General features: G+C 32.5%; 2 protein-coding genes across 2 annotated transcripts in view; both read left to right on the forward strand.

Annotated features, from left to right (window-relative positions):
* The window catches only part of TTN (titin), a 408614-nt gene that overhangs the window by 134704 nt on the left and 258982 nt on the right, over nt 1-14928 (forward strand). The window lies entirely within an intron of this gene.
* LOC141509704 (titin-like) overlaps nt 1-14928 on the forward strand; it is an 81424-nt gene that overhangs the window by 25533 nt on the left and 40963 nt on the right. Inside the window, exons 31-46 of the mRNA XM_074219434.1 lie at nt 83-160; nt 2200-2253; nt 3492-3899; nt 5027-5089; nt 5498-5575; nt 5738-5815; nt 6415-6498; nt 6731-6811; nt 7105-7188; nt 7398-7481; nt 7913-7996; nt 10484-10567; nt 10746-10826; nt 10953-11036; nt 11217-11309; nt 13999-14109. Coding sequence (XP_074075535.1) covers nt 83-160; nt 2200-2253; nt 3492-3899; nt 5027-5089; nt 5498-5575; nt 5738-5815; nt 6415-6498; nt 6731-6811; nt 7105-7188; nt 7398-7481; nt 7913-7996; nt 10484-10567; nt 10746-10826; nt 10953-11036; nt 11217-11309; nt 13999-14109 — 1629 coding nt within the window. The remainder of the gene's footprint in view (nt 1-82; nt 161-2199; nt 2254-3491; nt 3900-5026; nt 5090-5497; nt 5576-5737; nt 5816-6414; nt 6499-6730; nt 6812-7104; nt 7189-7397; nt 7482-7912; nt 7997-10483; nt 10568-10745; nt 10827-10952; nt 11037-11216; nt 11310-13998; nt 14110-14928) is intronic.

The raw sequence follows: 14928 nt of genomic DNA on the forward strand, positions 1-14928 counted from the left end.
AGTCACTGGTAATATTTATCATATACCAATATCCCAAGAGCATACTTTTGATAAATAATATACTGACTTGTTATTTTTCTAGTGACCAAAAAGGCTGTGAAAAAAGATGCCAAAAGAGTTGTTCCAAAGCCTAAGGAAGAGGTACCAGCACCACCTAAAGGTATATTGATAATCCAACATTCAATTTTTATGAATTGTTTTGTTTTGTACATTTAAAGTCTAAAATGCATCATGAGGGAAGAACATCCAAGGTAATTATGGGTTGGGAATTATCACTGTTTATGCTATGTTAATAGTGATTTTCCTCCTCTTATCTGCCTTCTACCTCTTGTTTCATTTCTTCTTCCAGTTCTCTTCCTTCGGATTTTCTTTATTTTCCATATCCATTCTTTACTCTGATTCTTTTCTTCACTCTATCTATAACTAACATCTGTTAAAGGTATCCAGAGGCAATCTAAAGCACACATAGCTTGTTGATCTTAAAGGGAAAAGCAGTGCTAATTCAGAACTTTAAAAAATAATGAATTGCATTTGGGGCATATTGAGTTTGAGGTATCTATTGGACATCCGGTGGGAGATGATAAAATGGCAATTGATAATTTCAGAACTAGAACTCATGAGAAATAGAAAGGTTCAGTATAAAGATTTGGGAATAATCTGCATGGAGATAACCAATGGGAACTAATGAAATAATCAATGGATATAGAGGAAAAAGAAGGCAAATCCCAGACAAGAACATTAAAACAGAAATGATTACAGGATGATCACATGGATAGGACATGGATGTTGATGCAGTAATGGGATCTGAGAAGGACCAGCAAGATAAGTAGGAAGATAACCAAGAGGAAGTGGTGTAAAATAAGCTCAAAAGGAGAAATATCAAAAAGGAAGCAATCAATAGTATTAAATGTTACAAAGTTGTCTAGAAGAATGAGACCTGGGAAAAGGCCCTAGAATTTGGGGCTCATTTTTAAATTTGGAGAGAGATATTTTGGTTGAGTAAAGAAATTTGAAACAAGATTATAAAGGATTATGAAATGAATGAGAGGAGATAGTGGGGGCAATACTGCCGAAAACTTTTTTAAGAGTTTGGAAGAGAGGCCGCTAGGTGGCGCAGTGGTTAAGGCACTGACCCTGGAGTCAAAAGGACCTGAGTTCAAATGAGGCTTCAGACATTTAATACTTAACCTAGATGTGTGGCCTTAGGCAAGTCACTTAACACCTTTGCCTTGCAAGGGGGAGAGAGAGAGAGAGAGAGAGAGAGAGAGAGAGAGAGAGAGAGAGAGAGAGAGAGAGAGAGAGAGAGAGATTAGAAGAAAAAAGAAGAAATATAGAACAATAAATTGTAAAAATAGGGCCAAGTAAAGATTCTTTAAGAATGGGAGAGCTCTAGACACGCTTATAGGTAGGGATTTCGAGATACAGAATGGGAGAGAGGAGAGAATAGCCTTGGTTTTTTTCAGGCTGTTTAAGGCAGGGCAAGATTGTCTTGGAGATAAGTAGAGTGGAGGTGGAGTAGATCCTCCAAGAAGTAAAAGAAGGTTTGGAAGTGGGAAGAGTTCATTGAACTTCAATTAGGGAAGAGTAAAAGGATTGGCTTGAGGCAAAATGAACTAAGTGCTGAAACTACAGGTCAGGACATAACTCTAGTAAAATATGAAGAAAAACAATATGAGGTAATACCAAATCTTTCACATTGAATTCTCACTAAATTGGTTTTCAAAGGGAAATTCACTCAGACTTTTCTCTTGATGCAGTGGTCTTTTATAAAATTCTGTACAGTTTGGAGGGAAGATGATCAAATAGCATGAAAATGCACAAAATGCAGCAAATTTCTGAATAATTTTGAACTGATTATACTGCCATTTTTGGAATTTGGATTTTTTTTAGTAATTAACTTCTTATAACTAATGTTGTGCTTTTTTATTTTAAATTTGAGTTTATTCAGGCTTTTCACTAGAGACACATTTCATTGAATCTCTAACTCTTCTAAAATGTGAGATAGTTCTTGTTTATTATAGAAGTCTAACAAAGCCCTAATAAATGATAATGTGATCCTGATATATATACCCATACACATACATACATACATATATACATATAGCTAGCTTGAATAGAAAATACATACATAATTAGTAGAAATTTTACTTGTCAAGTGAAGGAAGACTATAATGCTAAACATGTTTTGTTCTTTTTAAGTTCCAGAGGAAGTTAAGAAGCCCTCACCCCCAACCGTACTTATCCCAGCAAAAGGTAAATAAAAAAAAAATTTATGTATATGTGTGTGTGTATTGTTAAATCATATATTTCTATTTGATATGCTGTTTACTTTTTGCATACTTAAAATCTTTTCCTTACCTCTTTTTAAGTGTTACAATAGTTATTATGTTATCTTAATAAATATATATATATATATATACATAAAAGTATATGAAAAATGAGCAGTTGGCAACATTCAACAGATCATTCACTGCCATTCACTGGGCTAAGTGTTGGGACACAAACACAGAGCAGTGACTCACTTGGTTCAGGATCCAAAAGCAATACAGAAGGCCAAGTGAAAGGAAGATAGCAAGGCAGTGGATTCCCTGACAAAGTTAATATGTTTTGCTCATTTTATTCTAGAAAATAACAAAGGCGGTGGATTGAAGTAGAAAATGTTTTTGTTTAGTTGTTTTCAGTCATTCCCAACTCTACCTGACCCCATTTGAGGTTTCTTTGGCAAAGATACTGGACTAGTTTGCCGTTTCCCTCTCCAACTCATTTTACAGATGAAGAAACTGAGGCAAACAGGGTTAAGTGACTTGCCCAGGTTCACCTAACTAGTAAATATCTGAGGCCTGAAAGAAAATTCTTCCTGACTCTTGCCAGGCACTCCATGCACTGAGGCTGCTCTTTGCTAGCTAAAGTATTTGATATTTACACACCAAGGTTATTTTCTTATCAGTAAAAAAAGATGATTAGAATGCCCAGGTTCCTTCCAGTTCTGAATCTATGCTCTTAATTAATGGTATTTTTGATAAGGATGATCCATATGAATGTTCTGACTCATAGCTATATTCTGGAGGCTTAAAGACTTGGGAGAAAATGTTCCTATTTTTGGATACATCATTGAGAAATAAGAGAACATTATGATACAGTGGAAATAGTGCTCACTAACTTTTAAGTCAGAGAATCTAGCTACAAAACCTTCCATTGATGTTTAATATCTTGTGACTCAATTGCTTTAAGGATTATTTTACATTTAGTCTAAAATTGATGATTTCTTCCAGATTTATCCTGGAATGTACAAAGCAAAATTTCTGTAAGTTTGAGTTGAAATAGATGCCTCACTTAATTCTGTCAAAAAAAAAAGCAATATAATAATGAAGTTTAATTTTAATCCTCCAAATGTCAAGTGGGCTGTTTTTGGAATTTGCTGTTGTTGTGTGATAATGTTCTATGAACGTGTGAGTAAAGCCTATACTGACATCAGCAATCATTTGTTTAAGTTCCAGAAATGATCGATGTCTCCTCAAAGGCTGAAGAAGTGAAAATATCCACCATCACCAGAAAGAAAGAGGTCCATAAAGAAAAAGAAGTTGTACATGAGAGAAAGCAAGCAATCTATGAGGAAAAGAAAGTTTACATTGAATCTTTTGAAGAACATTTTGACGATTTAGATGTGGAACCTTATGAAGAGACTTCTGAAGAACCTTACGTGGAACTTTATGAAGAACCAGAAGACTGGTATGAAGAAAAGAAGGAAGTTCATAAAGTTCAAAAGGAACAATATGAAGAATGGGAAGAAGATTTGGAAGAACAACAGGAATACTATGAAAGGGAAGAGGGCTATGATGAAGGGGAAGAAGAATGGGAAGAAAGGAAACAGATTTATGAACAAAAAGATGTTTATGAAGGTAGATGAGCCTCCCTTCACTATTTTCCTCATTTTTTAGCTCATTATCAGTAATATTGATGTGTATTGAATAAGTATAGATTTAATTAGTTCTTTTTTGCTTCTTTTTGACAATTTGACATAGAGTGGATTTTTTAAACTATCAACATTTTTAAAACCTATTAGGCAAACACTTGTAGAATGCCTACAATTGGTGAATCTTGCTAAATAGTATAGGGTACATTATGGGGCCTTTCTTTCAATGAATTTATAGTAAAGAAGGAGATAAGACAGATATAAACATACTGCATGATAGAATTAGGAGTATAATAAAAGATGCACATAAAGTACCACGGGAGCTCAGAGGAAGAATAATTACAACAATACTAATATGGTTTTCAATGTATGCTACAACTATTATTTCATTTTATTCTCACAACTATTATGGGAAGTAGGTCTTTTATTATCCCTATTGTACAGACGAGGAAACTGGGGCCCAGAGTGATTTATTCAGGAGCTCACAACTAGGAAGTATAAGAGACAGGATTTGAATTCAAGTTCTCCTGATTCTAAATTCAGTACACTAGCTACCACTTAGCTGCCTAGTAGAAAGTACACCCCATTAAAAGAACGAAGAAAGATTTCTTGACAGTCACAATATTTGAACTAGATCTCAAAGAATAGGTAGGAGCTATAAAGACAGAACTTTGAGGGAGGTTGGTTGTGGGGAGAGCATCAGTTTAACTTTCAAAGGCAAAAGTTCCACAAAATATTATACCCTCAAAATATTGATTTTCTTCAAAATTTGTTCAGGGGAATTAAATCTTTTTAATTACAATGCTAACTGACAGAGATTTCAATGCTTTTAATCATATATCAAATTAGATTTCATTTTTTGCAAATTGATCTGCACATGAGGTTTGATCCCACCCAAAAGAAATAATTTATTGAATAGAAACCACTATTAAATCCCACAAAATGGTAATTGATGGAAATTAACTAAAAATCAATAATTATCATATCAAATCATTAAAATGTTTATCTTAAAATGATAATATTCATGATACTTGATTTAATTGTTAGTATAATCTATACAAAATTATATATTTAAGCATTATCATTATTCTTCATTCTTATTTTTCAATCAAGAATCAGTAGAAAAGAAAATTCCAGCAAAAATACCAGAAAAGAAAGAAGTGGCACTTCCTAAAGGTATGGAACTTAAATTATTTCAAATAGAGCTCCATCCAGTCAATACCATAATTTGTTTGTCTCTTCATTGGAAAGGCACATGTACATCACTAGTGTGATCAAATAGACACAACTTCTTCACTAAGATTTAATGTCTGGGCAAATTCCTTCTTTCTTCATTCAATCTAATTCACTGAAAGAAAAGAATTTTTAAAGAATCCATTATCACAAATATGGACATTTAGAATAAAACAATTTTTAAAAAAGGAATCAAACAAAATTAAAATTCCTTTAAGTACCAAACATTGATATTTAACTATTGAAGTACCAAATTGCTCAATATGCTTAATATGTGGGTGGTATTTTAAGAGAATCTAAAAGTTTTGCAATTTAAAAAAAAAATCTTAAATTTTTTTAAAATACCTTTAGTTGTTAAGAAGCCCGTAGTTGAAAAAATTGAAAAGACTTCTCGGAGAATGGAAGAGGAGAAAGTCAAAGTTACCAAAGGTATCAACACTTTAAAAATATTTTTGTTATCACAAATACACAAAATATATTTTTCTTCTATTGATACTTAGCTATTCTGTAAATATTGATCAAAGTTAAAATGTTTTAAATATAAAAGACATATTCATCTTCATACAAATGTAACCAAACATATTTTTAAAGTACCAGAAGTTTCAAAGAAGATTGTTCCACAAAAACCTTCCCGGGTGCCGGTACAAGAAGAAGTTATTGAAATGAAAGGTATAAATCTTTTTCTGTCAGCTGTAAGCTTCAAACATTACACATCTAATGCAATATAATAAATCATGGAATCGGGACTCTATTGTTTATGAAAATGTACTTATGTTTGTATATATATATGTATATATATATATGTTTTAAAAATGCATGTACCCATAATTTAAGTAATGGCAACATTTTCTATTCTGTTTAGTCTTCTAACTTAAATATATAACATATTGCAAGGCAAATCATTTTTCCTTTTATCCTGGTTCATTTACATAAAGACAACTTAATCAAATTGGAATAAACTCATATTTTTGTGTGAAGAAGTTGTATCTATATGGTCCCCATCTAATTAACTTTGGCTAAAAACTGCATGGTTGTCCATTTGATGATTTAAGTTGTTTAATTGTCTATACCTTGTGGCTCAAAAAGATGATCTGAATATTTGTCCATGTTATCATGCAGTGATATGTCCATATTGCTTCTTAAGGATATCAAGACTAACTCATTTAATTCTGTGTTAAAATACTTAGAACTAATGTCAGTCTCTATGTTTGGTATGAGGTCATATCATGGACAAAATAATTCTGATATGATATGTACTCTCTTTAAAGTACCACCAGTGCACACAAAGAAGGTTATTTCAGAAGAAAAGATGTTCTTTGCTTCTCATACGGAGGAAGAAGTTTCAGTTACAGGTATAAACCATATTTGAAATTTGGAATAAAAAAGAAAACCATCTAGATGGTCTTTCTTCTCTTTTCTTCTTAACTTGTATTCTATTCATTTATATGTATATATTTATGTATATTTCTGTCTTGTTTTCATCTGAAATTTGTCTTTGTTTGACCTGATTTAAGTATTCTTTAAAATTTCAATCCTAATATCCTAAAGATGCTTCAGGATTAAAATGTGTATCTTTTTTTAAAGTCCCCGAGGTACACAAGAAAACTGTCATAGAAGAGAAAGTTCTTGTTGCTGTTTCGAAAAAAGCTGAACCCCCACCCGAAGGTATCATTGATTTGGTGCAAAATTCATATCTTTCTTAAATATCTGAATGTATTAAGGTTTGTTTAGTTACCTGATAAAAAATTTACTGAAACACCCAATTTGGGAAAAAAAAAACCCAAAAATAAAAAGAATAAAAAGTTGCTAAGTGCTAAGGACTAGAAGGGAAAAAGAAATAAATGATTTATTTCCTATCTTAAGCACTTCAAACAAATGTTTTTAATTATCTTATATAGTTTAATCATTGACTCTAATAAAAGTTATTAAAAATAAATTATTAAAATTTATTGTTCAAGTGACTGAAGTTTACAAGAAGCCTCCTCCTGAGGAAGAGGTTCCTATACCCATTCCCAAGAAAATGGAAGCTCCTCCAGCTAAAGGTGAAGCAATCCCTTTAATCCTGTCTACTACTCCTGTCCTTGTAGACATATATACTTTCCATTGTCCTTAGTCATAAAAAATGTAAGTCTAGCACCCATTTTAATCAAACTCCTCAAAAGTTCAGTAGTAAGCATCAAATTCACTAATTTCCCTTGATACCTTACTATCTATGGACAATTTTCTCAAATCATAATATATCTCTTTAAAGTCCCTGAGGCACGTAAGAAACCTGTCCCAGAAGAAAAAATGCCAGTTCCTGTTCCTAAAAAAGTGGAGCCCCCACCAGCCAAAGGTAGCCTTCAAGTTATAAAGACAAAACAAAATAATTGTTTTGTCTTTTATCTCTATTTGTCTTTGTCTATATGAATGTGACAACCAAATTATTTTCTGTCATCCATTTCTGATTTTTGTAATACTGTGAGTCCGATTTAAATATACTATTATTACAACAAAAAACTTCCTGTACAATTGTAATGTATGATACAAGTCTTAGTGATGTCTATATCTATTCTTTGTCTGTTTAATGTAATTAACAGAATATCTGTATTGAACAATCCATGTACATTGTTATAAAAATTCATAATTCTTTATCATGAATGGAACATATGAAATAACTAATGTCTGCTCTCCCAAATCTTAAAAGCTTAAAACTTGTGCTTCAAAGTGCTCTTAGACTTCCCAGAATAAGATTTCTCACCATCATTTTCACAATGATCTTTAAAGTGCCTGAGGTTCCCAAGAAACCTGTCCCAGAAGAGAAAAAACCCACTCCTGTACCCAAGAAAGAAGTGACCCCTCCACCTAAAGGTATAGCATAACTTAAGTTGGAGCGACTAAAACATACTCTTTTCAGTCTGTTTGGTCTTCTTAATTAAGTCCTGTGTGGTGTGTCTGATTTTTTTCCTTCTTCATTTCATACTTCTTATGTTCATTTTATTGTTAGTTTTTTTTGGCTATTGTCTGTTCATCTCCTATCATCTTTAAAATTCCTGAAGTACATCTCAAATTTCTTATTTAAAAGGGGAAACACAAAACAGCTTCTCTTAATATAGCCTCTTGCTTAGAGAAGAAATATTTTAAGAAATATATCATATCACTGGAAATGCCAACTGCTACACAGAATATACTCATAGGGAAACATTGCAACTTCATTAACAGGTCTTCTGAAAAGGATTTACAATGATAGACATGTCCTCTAAAAACTGAAATTTAATAAATTTTTACTTAAGCTGAAATAATGGACAAGTGTCAGTAACCATTATTAATACTCCTAAATATTATTTCATATAGACAATAATGTCAATGCATACTTGTTTAAATATGAGAAAAGTTTCAGAAGTAAAAAAGATAGAATTTGGCACATGACCTCATGTTAGGGACTTGGAATGAGAGCCAGGAAACAGAAAAGAAATGACAAATATAAGTGACTGAAAAAGGATAGTAATGCATTCACCGGCATGAAAAAAATGTGAGTGTAGGCAGGTTTTAGAGAAAAACTTATGAGTTCTCTTTTTTGGACATGTTGAATTTAAGATGTCATGAAGATGCAGGGATTAGAAAACAGGGAAGAGGCTGAAAATGGAGAGATGAATTGAGGGGGTCATCCAGTTAGAGATAAAAATTTGTGTAATGATAGTGGATAAGATTATAAAAAAGAGAAAGATGGAAGAAAGTGGAGTCCAGAGTTGGGGGAAGGGGGGAAGATGAAGAAGAATTCATGAAGGAACCCCAAAAAAGGGTGATGAGAAAAGTTGGAAAACGCAGGAGAACCAGAATAGCTCTTTTCCATGAAAACCAAGGCAGAAGAGAGCAACAATAAAGAGGGAACCATCTTTCATAAGAGGGTAAGAGAAAGGTAAGAGAATGAGAACAAAGAAGAGGCCCTTGGAAATAACTATTCATTAATCTTGATGAAAGTAATTTCCATAGAGCGTTTGAGAAAATAATTCTTCAGGTAGCTGAAGATAAGGCTGGAACCAGTGAGTGTAATTGGCTCTTTATAGATTGTTAGCAGGGAAGCAGGGAAGAAGAATTAAGAATTAAGAATGATAGCCTGAGAGAACCAAAGGGAAGGTCCTTAGGATAGGGAAAACTTGAGAATCTTTGTAGTTGGAGAAAGCATGAGGTGTTTAGAAGGGAGAATTTAAGAAGCTGGGAGGGAAAGAGGAACACAAAGAACAATGTGCAATAAAGTCATGAAGGAGACAAAAAAATAGAGTCACACACAAGTAGATGATACAGCCAGAAAGCAAGGGGGGAAAAAAAGATGGAAAAGACATAGAAAGATGTTAGGATGGGGAAGAAAGGAAATGAAAAACTCATTCTGATGACTTTAGTCTAAATTATCTAGACCTATAATTGTTATCATCAGAAACTTTTTCAATGTGACTGAAAAAGGTTTTATAAAGCCTTCAGAAAGTCTTCTTTATAATCATGAAACACATTGGCTACTGATTATAACATATGTGTTTATATCTATAGCTATATCTAAATATAGAGTTACAGACAGACAGACATACATATGTGAATGTGAATTTTATAGACATGTAAACACACATACATATATATGTATACATATGGATATATATACACATTCATACATATATATGTATATAAGATAGGTTTAGTACTGAAGAGGACCATAGAGGTCACTAAATCCAACTGTGCCATTTTTATATAGACAAAAAGCATAGAGAAATTCAGTGATTTGTCCAAGTATTCAGTTATAAAATGTCTCAGACAAGATTTACATACATACACACACACACACAAGCACACATTCTCTCCCTATCTCTCTCTCTCTCTGTCTCTCTCTCTCTCTCTCTCTCTCTCTCTCTCTCTCTCTCTCTGTCTCTGTCTCTGTCTCTCTGTCTGTCTCTGTCTCTGTCTCTGTCTCTCTCTCTCTCTCTCTCTCTCTCTCTCTCTCTCACACACACACACACACACACACACACAAACAAAACACACACATCAATTCCTATAACATCCTTTTTGAATTGCCTAAACATCTTTAAAATTCTATATATAAACCAATGATTCATCATTTGGCTTTCCTCATTGTTTTGGTCAGAGCATGGAAAACAGAATATGGCATTAACGAACTCCATTAAGACTGTTTGTTCCTATGTCAATCATCAATCAACAATTATTTTTTAAATTTCTACTGTATGTGAGGCACTAGGAATACAAATGCAAAAATGAAATAGCTCCTACCTTTCAGCAGCTTATATTATATTAACTGTTTGTGAAAACTGGGCCTTAGTTTAAATACTATTTTATCAAATCCTTTTGCAGTACCAGAACCACCTAAAAAACGAGTTCCTGAAGAAGAAATTCCTGCTCCTGTTGTTAAAAGAGAGGAAGTCCCTCCAGCTAAAGGTATAGTTAGTGAAATCTTTGACATTTCTTTTACATTTCTTGGGTTTTTTTTTCTCTGTTAATTGAGTTATACCCCTTTGTCGTTTTTCCTTACTTTTTGTTGCAAAATGAGTGCATATTGAATATGTTGCGAAATGCCATATATGTAAAAATTCTGAAAAACAAATATCTTCTTAAGTTCCTGAGGTGCATAAGAGAGTGGTCACAGAGGAAAAAGTAACCATCATTACTCAAAGAGAAGAGTCTCCACCTGTACCAGGTACTCTTTAAAAAAAAAAATTCCCTTTTTTATAGTCACCAAAAAGTCATCACTGTCAATGAATTCATCAATTTGCATCATCTTTTGTCATTATGAGAATTTTTAAATTAAATACTATCTTTTAAGAACCTGAAATACCAAGGAAAAAGAAGGTTCCTGAAGAAAGGAGACCTGTTCCTCCTAAAAGAGAGGAAGCACCACCAGCCAAAGGTACACGATCTTTTTCTTAAACTTTTCAGAAAATCTGCCTTCCTACTATCTAAGGGTTGATTTGTTTATGTTGTAGCACAAATACACATTGAATGTTGATTCTGTTGTGGACTGATCTGTTTTTGTCATCCATTGTTGATATGAGTTTTAAATTCTAAAACTTGTATAATGTCTTTAAAGTACCCCCGGTCCTTAAGAAGGCAGTAACGGAAGAGAAGGTTCAAGTGATCGTACCTGTTCCTAAGAAAGAAAAGGCAGTTGCACCACCCAAAGGTATGCTTAGAATTTGGACAAAATCTTTAAGTCTAAGTGCGCAAACTTTTCCTTTTCTGACTAATCTTTTACTGTTGATATTTGCAACTCTTATAAATGTGTGACATCCAGATGTGTGTATATTAATCTTTGTGGTGTACTGTGTAATTTATTTGTTTTTATATTTTGTGGAATTATTGTCCCTGAGCAAATCTTATGAAAATATTAGAAAAGCTTTAAATTGTACCGTTCTAAGTTATCAAACTTCAAGTTTAATGTGTGTATGTGTGTGTGTGTTTTTAAGTTGCTGAGGTCTCTAAGAAAACTATTACAGAAGAGAAAAGATTTTTTGCAGAAGAAAAAGTCTCAGTGGCAGTTCCCCACAGAGTGGAAGTCACTCGCCATGAAGGTATATTGGGGGGGGGGGGGGAGTGAAGAGAAGAGGGGGAAGGTTTATTTATGGGGGGAATAGTTTATTTATGTATATGTTTGTGTTGTGCAAAATAGCCTCTTTTTTTCTTTCATGAATGGGTGGGTTTTTGTTTTACATTTGATATACATAGTCTGATTTTTACTACTATCTTATGGTTTTTTACACCAAAATGATTTCCCAATAAAGGCATCCTCACAATAAAGCCTTCTTTGTAACAAGGTAAAAAATCATGAAAACCCTTGACATGTTTGTAAATATTTAATTGACTCTCAGAACAAGAAAAAAATTAGAATCCCCAACACGCTTTCTGGTTTAATCTGCATCAGTTACATTTTCTTCATGCTTTCACAATTCTAGATAATCAACAAAACAATAAGTCAAATCCTGCTTTGTACCATTGACAAATTCCAAGAAATAGAGTGACAGTAAACTCTCTGAATTGATAAGGGCTGATTCCAGCATATCTCTAAAAATTCCAATTGGCAAAAACACCATATCTGACCATATATGAAACATTTCACATTCAAAAGTCCCTACCTCTTTATTAAGAGAAAGAAACCATACTTTTTATCTGAGATAATAATGATCATTTCAACTCATGTTAATGTTGTTTTTGTTTATGTCATTAAAATTGTGCATGTTCTATTTGTCCTACTTCAATTCATCTTGAATCACTTCATACAAGTTTCTTTGATATTTTTATATTCATCATTTCCTATGGCACAATAATTATTAAATTAAATTCCTGTACCATAATTTATTCAATTTTTCCTCAGTTAAATGTACCTCTACTTTGTCACCCTATTTTTTCCTACAACAAAAAAGTACTTCTATGAATATTTTATTATCTACAAGACCTTTCCATCACTGATCTCCATGGGGATTCTGTCTTCATGTTATTCTACCATGGGTCAAAATCAAAAATTAGATTATAGACCAAAAGATTTTAAAAGTTTTATGACTTTTCTCACATTATTCCAAATTGTTTTCCAGAATGGTCTAAATAATTGAGAGCTCTTCCAATAGTTTATGTTTTTGTCTTCTGACAAACCCCTTCAACATTACTTGTTTTCATGTTTTATCAGATTTTGCAATGTGATGTATGTGATGTGAAATCTAGTTGTTTTGTGTTTCATTATTTATGACGTTGAGAATTCTTTCAATGATAATTGACATCTTGCCATTGTTCTTTTATTTGTTCATTTCTTTTGACCACTCATGTGTTAGGGAATGACATTTAATATATCTTGTCTACTTTGACTGGAGATATTTATTTCTGCATTCTGTAGTCTCTCTTTCTTATTCTAGTTGCATAGATTTCCTTCTTGCAAAATTTTTTATTTGTATGAAATGAGCATATTTCATCAAATCTTCCATTTGATATTCGTGTTGAAATATATCTACATGTAGCAGAGTTCTTGAAACAAGCTCTATCTGTCTCCATTAATCCTCCATCATTTGCAAGAGTGAAATGTGGGCAAGGATCAAAGTAGAAATGGGAAACAATTATTTTGTCCAGTGATCATGATGAGCACATTTTATGCTCTCAACTCATATTTCTTCCCTACTAGGGTAGGGTGGTATCTATATATTCAATCATTCCCTTGTAGAAATAATTTTCAGCAGATAAATAGGTATAAACCTTAAAGCCCTGCTCTCAACTCAGATTAATTGCATGTGGGCACAATATGACTCACAAGCTCTTTAGTTTACATTACTGCTTGTCTGTGGCCAAAAATGTTTTTTGATGAAGACGTATGTGTGTTTGCCACAACACAAGTACCTAGATGGATGAATTTTTCAGATAAAAAAACTGTAACAAAGTAATGATTTTGAGCAGAATTTTTTCTCTTTTTAAAAAATTAGAACCCTGAACAGAAAATTTAATTCTTTCTGAAAGTAAATGAATGTGTAATTTTCTGTGTTAAATAAAAATAATTATTTTTATCACAGAAGGAATATTTTCAAAAAATCATGCCTTAGTTCTAAATATGTTGTTTTGTACAAATTATTGAATTTCTTTGCTGCTGATTTCTTGATCCATCTAATCTGTAGAAAAGATGTAAGAGAAAGCAGCATTACTCTAAAGTGATGTTAGATCCTAATTCACAGGACAGTTCTTTAAAATATGATGACTTTAGACTTCAAAGAAGGTACCTTGATCTCTCAGATAAGAATTTAACAGACTCAGTTATGATTCTTTAGTAAACACATTTATAAAATAACAATATTTTGTAGAAAATTACATTACAATTCAATCTTGTTTTTAAATATCAGCAGAGGAAGAATGGGGTTATGAAGAAGAAGAAGAGACAGTATCCGTTTCTGTTTATAGAGAAGAGGAAAGAGAGGAGGAGGAAGAACAAGTGGAGGTTACATCATATGAAGGTATGAAAACTACTTCCAAGACTACAGGCATCTGGACTCTTAAAAAAACACCCAACAACTGTGGTTTGGATATCAGATTAAAAAACAACAACTTTCAATCATCAAGAAGTACATGGGTAGCATTTGTGTATAGTATATATATGTCTTTTTGTCAGCCCAAATTATTGTGGTTTCTACATGTCAAATTTCATGTCGTGACATCTGTCATTTGGTAGACCAAATCCTTGATTCATTTGTATTCTTTTACTAATCTATGAAATAAGATGGCAGTAGTGTTTATTTATAGAATACTACACTCTTACTATGTGGGAAAGAACAAAGAAGATACTAACCACATCTTCCAAAATGATCAGATTAACTCTGCCTTTTTTTTTTTTTTTGCAAGTACCGAATCTCTTTCCTTTGACTTTAAGGATAGGACAAAATTCTTTAACAGATGATGCCTAAAACTTAAACAGCCTTATCTACCTGTCTGAAATATTCACAGTTAACAACAAATACTAAAGCAGCATATCATATAATCTTAATTTCATTTACAGGATCAAGTCCAGATTTATTTTCTTTTAAATATGAAGCACTTAGATTATTTAATTTAAAATATTTTGAAGGAAAAGTTGAAATTGAATGAATGGTCAGATTTTCTCTTATTCAAATTTAATAACAAATCAATTCAGTTACATTTAAACAAATCAGTAATAATTTTGTAATATTTTAAGGATCCCAATTAAATTAAATTTGGGAGGAAATAGTAGGTTGGTTACATAATAAAAAAAACTCACTAATACAACTGTCTCCCTTGTATAAAAATGAGGAGACCTT

The sequence above is a fragment of the Macrotis lagotis genome, chromosome 1 (assembly GCF_037893015.1).
Source record: "Macrotis lagotis isolate mMagLag1 chromosome 1, bilby.v1.9.chrom.fasta, whole genome shotgun sequence".
In the NCBI taxonomy this organism is placed as follows: Eukaryota; Metazoa; Chordata; class Mammalia; order Peramelemorphia; family Peramelidae; genus Macrotis; species Macrotis lagotis.